Below are 2,313 nucleotides of genomic sequence, written 5' to 3' on the forward strand. Positions count from 1 at the left end.
TAAAAACTAACCCAACGAGTGTTCCTCACTAAAGAACGCGGGTGCTGCAGGTTACTTAGACGTATTTTGTCTAACATTACCAAAAGCTTTCTTCGCGCTAAACAGCGTGCAGGAATAAATAATTGAAAATTCAAGTCCAGAAAAAATTCGCCGTTTTTTCCGGAAGCGGGAATCGAACCCACAACCTCCGCATAACGCGTGCGGTGCTCTACCATTGAGCTAGTTCCGCGGCTTTTTTTTTTTTTTTTTCTTTATTACCGGCTTGGTACAAAACATGCAATACAACTTTTGCACAACACAAGCTTAAAAGCACTTGCCGACCTCAGGCAAATGCGTGGGGGTAAAACTGCTTGAGGGATACCAGTTCGTTCAATACGTTCATCCACGCTGGTGGTTCACTCTGGGCCTCGAAAACATCTCTTACAAAAGCGACGCTTTCCTTGAAGTATTCCCTCGCCGGACGTGCGTTGACATCAGCGTGACGCACTGCCATACGCGTTTTCCATATACTGTGCAGGCTGAGGACAAGGAACATGTCATAAGGCACACCTTCGTCGTTTTCGGTTGGCAAAAACCGTATGCCATAAGGGCTTATTGGTAGATCTTTTTTTAAAGTTCTTTGCAGGATGTCCCAGTGAAATACGGCATCGCTGCAGTCAAGAAATATGTGCTCGATTGTCTCCGGTTTACGACAGATAATGCAGTCGATGCCCCAGGGAACATAAAGCCCTTTCTCTTGAAGCCAAGGTTTCACTGGCAAAGTACCGCTGTGCAGTTGAAAGAAAAAGGACTTCGCTGAGGACCGGACTGGCATTTTTTTAACTCTTTTTAGAACGTCTTGTCCTGGGCCTGCGCAATGTAGGGACCGGTACAAAGGCGCCGGCAGTGTCACGTCAATCAAATCTTTGTACAGTCGTCTTCGGTGTACAGTACTGAGATATTCTATTGAAAACCGCGCCTTTAAGAACTGGTATGCTAGAACAACTTCTCTTAAATAGCCCCGTGCAGTCGATCCCCCCACAACATAAGACGACACGACAAAGTCTGGCAAAACATCACGCAGCCTGAGTTGAATTACACTGCGCAAAAAGACATCTCTTTGGTCGCGTAGAAAAACAAAACGTGAAACAACTTGTCTTAAGAATAAGTGTACCAAACCCAAGCCGCCACTTCTCACGGAACGGAACAGGTTTGTGCGACTTGTGCGCTCCCACGTGGAGCCCCAGACGAATACGGCAAAGACTCTATGCAATTTTTGCACATGAAGCCTTGTCATGTATAGCACTTGCAGTACATACCAAATGTTGGCCACCAGAAACAAATTGCACACAGTTGCACGGCCGAACATTGATAAATCCCGACCGCCCCATTTACCTGTTTTCCCCCTCACCCGTTCTGTCTCTGCTGCCCAGTATTCGTTCGTGTCACGATACTGGTCAAGCGGCACTCCCAGGTATCGTGAGGGTATAGTGGTCCACTGTGCATTTGCAAAAGATGCTGGAGTGCTGTCCCACGCACCGTGCCAAAACCCTGTGGTTTTATCCCAGTTGATCTCACTACCTGTCTGTTTGCAAAACATGACCGCATCATTCACTGCTTCGAGAACGCTTTCTTTGTCAGCACACATAAGGGCCACGTCGTCAGCATAGGCGAGAATTTTCACCTCACTTTCATGAAGTCTGAAACCGCGCACGCTGTCATTGCAAATTACCTTCAAACAAAAGGGCTCGAGGTAGAGGGCAAAGAGTAAAGGTGCCAGAGGGCATCCTTGTTTAACGGATGACAGGATTTGGAAGCTACTGGTTATTTTCTTGTTTATAATAAGACTAGCTGAGCAGTCCGAGTAGCTCATTCTGACGCCTTCTAAAATGACGGAACCGACATTCACGTGCTCCAGAATATCAAAAAGAATTTTGTGTGAAACGCGATCGAACGCCTTTTCTAAGTCGAGCTGTAGAACAGCAACGTGTCCACCCAGCGAGTCCACGCACTCTAGGATGCTCCTGGCCACATGAATGTTGGTCTGAATAGAGCGCCCTTTTATTCCACACGTTTGGTGTGGCCCCACAATATATGTTATTACTGCTTGCAACCTACTCGCTAAAACCTTCATAAAAATTTTATAATCGACGTTGGTAAGGCTAATAGGGCGAAAGCCCTTAACTGACAATAACTTAACCGGGTCGTTGCTCTTTGGAATTAGAACGACATGCGAGTGTCTAAACGATTTTGGCAACATTTTTTTCTGATATGATTCCTTTAACACGGCGTAAAGGATCAGTCCCAGTTCACCCTTAAACGCTTTGTAGAAAC

General features: G+C 46.2%; 1 protein-coding gene across 1 annotated transcript; it reads right to left on the reverse strand.

Annotated features, from left to right (window-relative positions):
- Nucleotides 1-322: 322 nt before the first annotated feature.
- LOC144143425 (uncharacterized) lies at nt 323-1,741 on the reverse strand. The gene has a single exon (XM_077675183.1). It carries the CDS (start codon nt 1,625-1,627, stop codon nt 323-325), a length of 1,305 nt encoding a protein of 434 aa, XP_077531309.1. The 5' UTR covers nt 1,628-1,741.
- Nucleotides 1,742-2,313: the final 572 nt, after the last annotated feature.

This window comes from Haemaphysalis longicornis, unplaced genomic scaffold (genome assembly GCF_048455015.1).
Source record: "Haemaphysalis longicornis isolate Haplotype H1 unplaced genomic scaffold, Haemaphysalis longicornis Haplotype H1 scaffold_6, whole genome shotgun sequence".
Lineage (NCBI taxonomy): Eukaryota > Metazoa > Arthropoda > Arachnida > Ixodida > Ixodidae > Haemaphysalis > Haemaphysalis longicornis.

What these genes read in the sequence shown, in the direction of transcription:
- LOC144143425 (XM_077675183.1), bottom strand. Translation starts at nt 1,627, where the DNA reads ATGTGTGCTGACAAAGAAAGCGTTCTCGAAGCAGTGAATGATGCGGTC.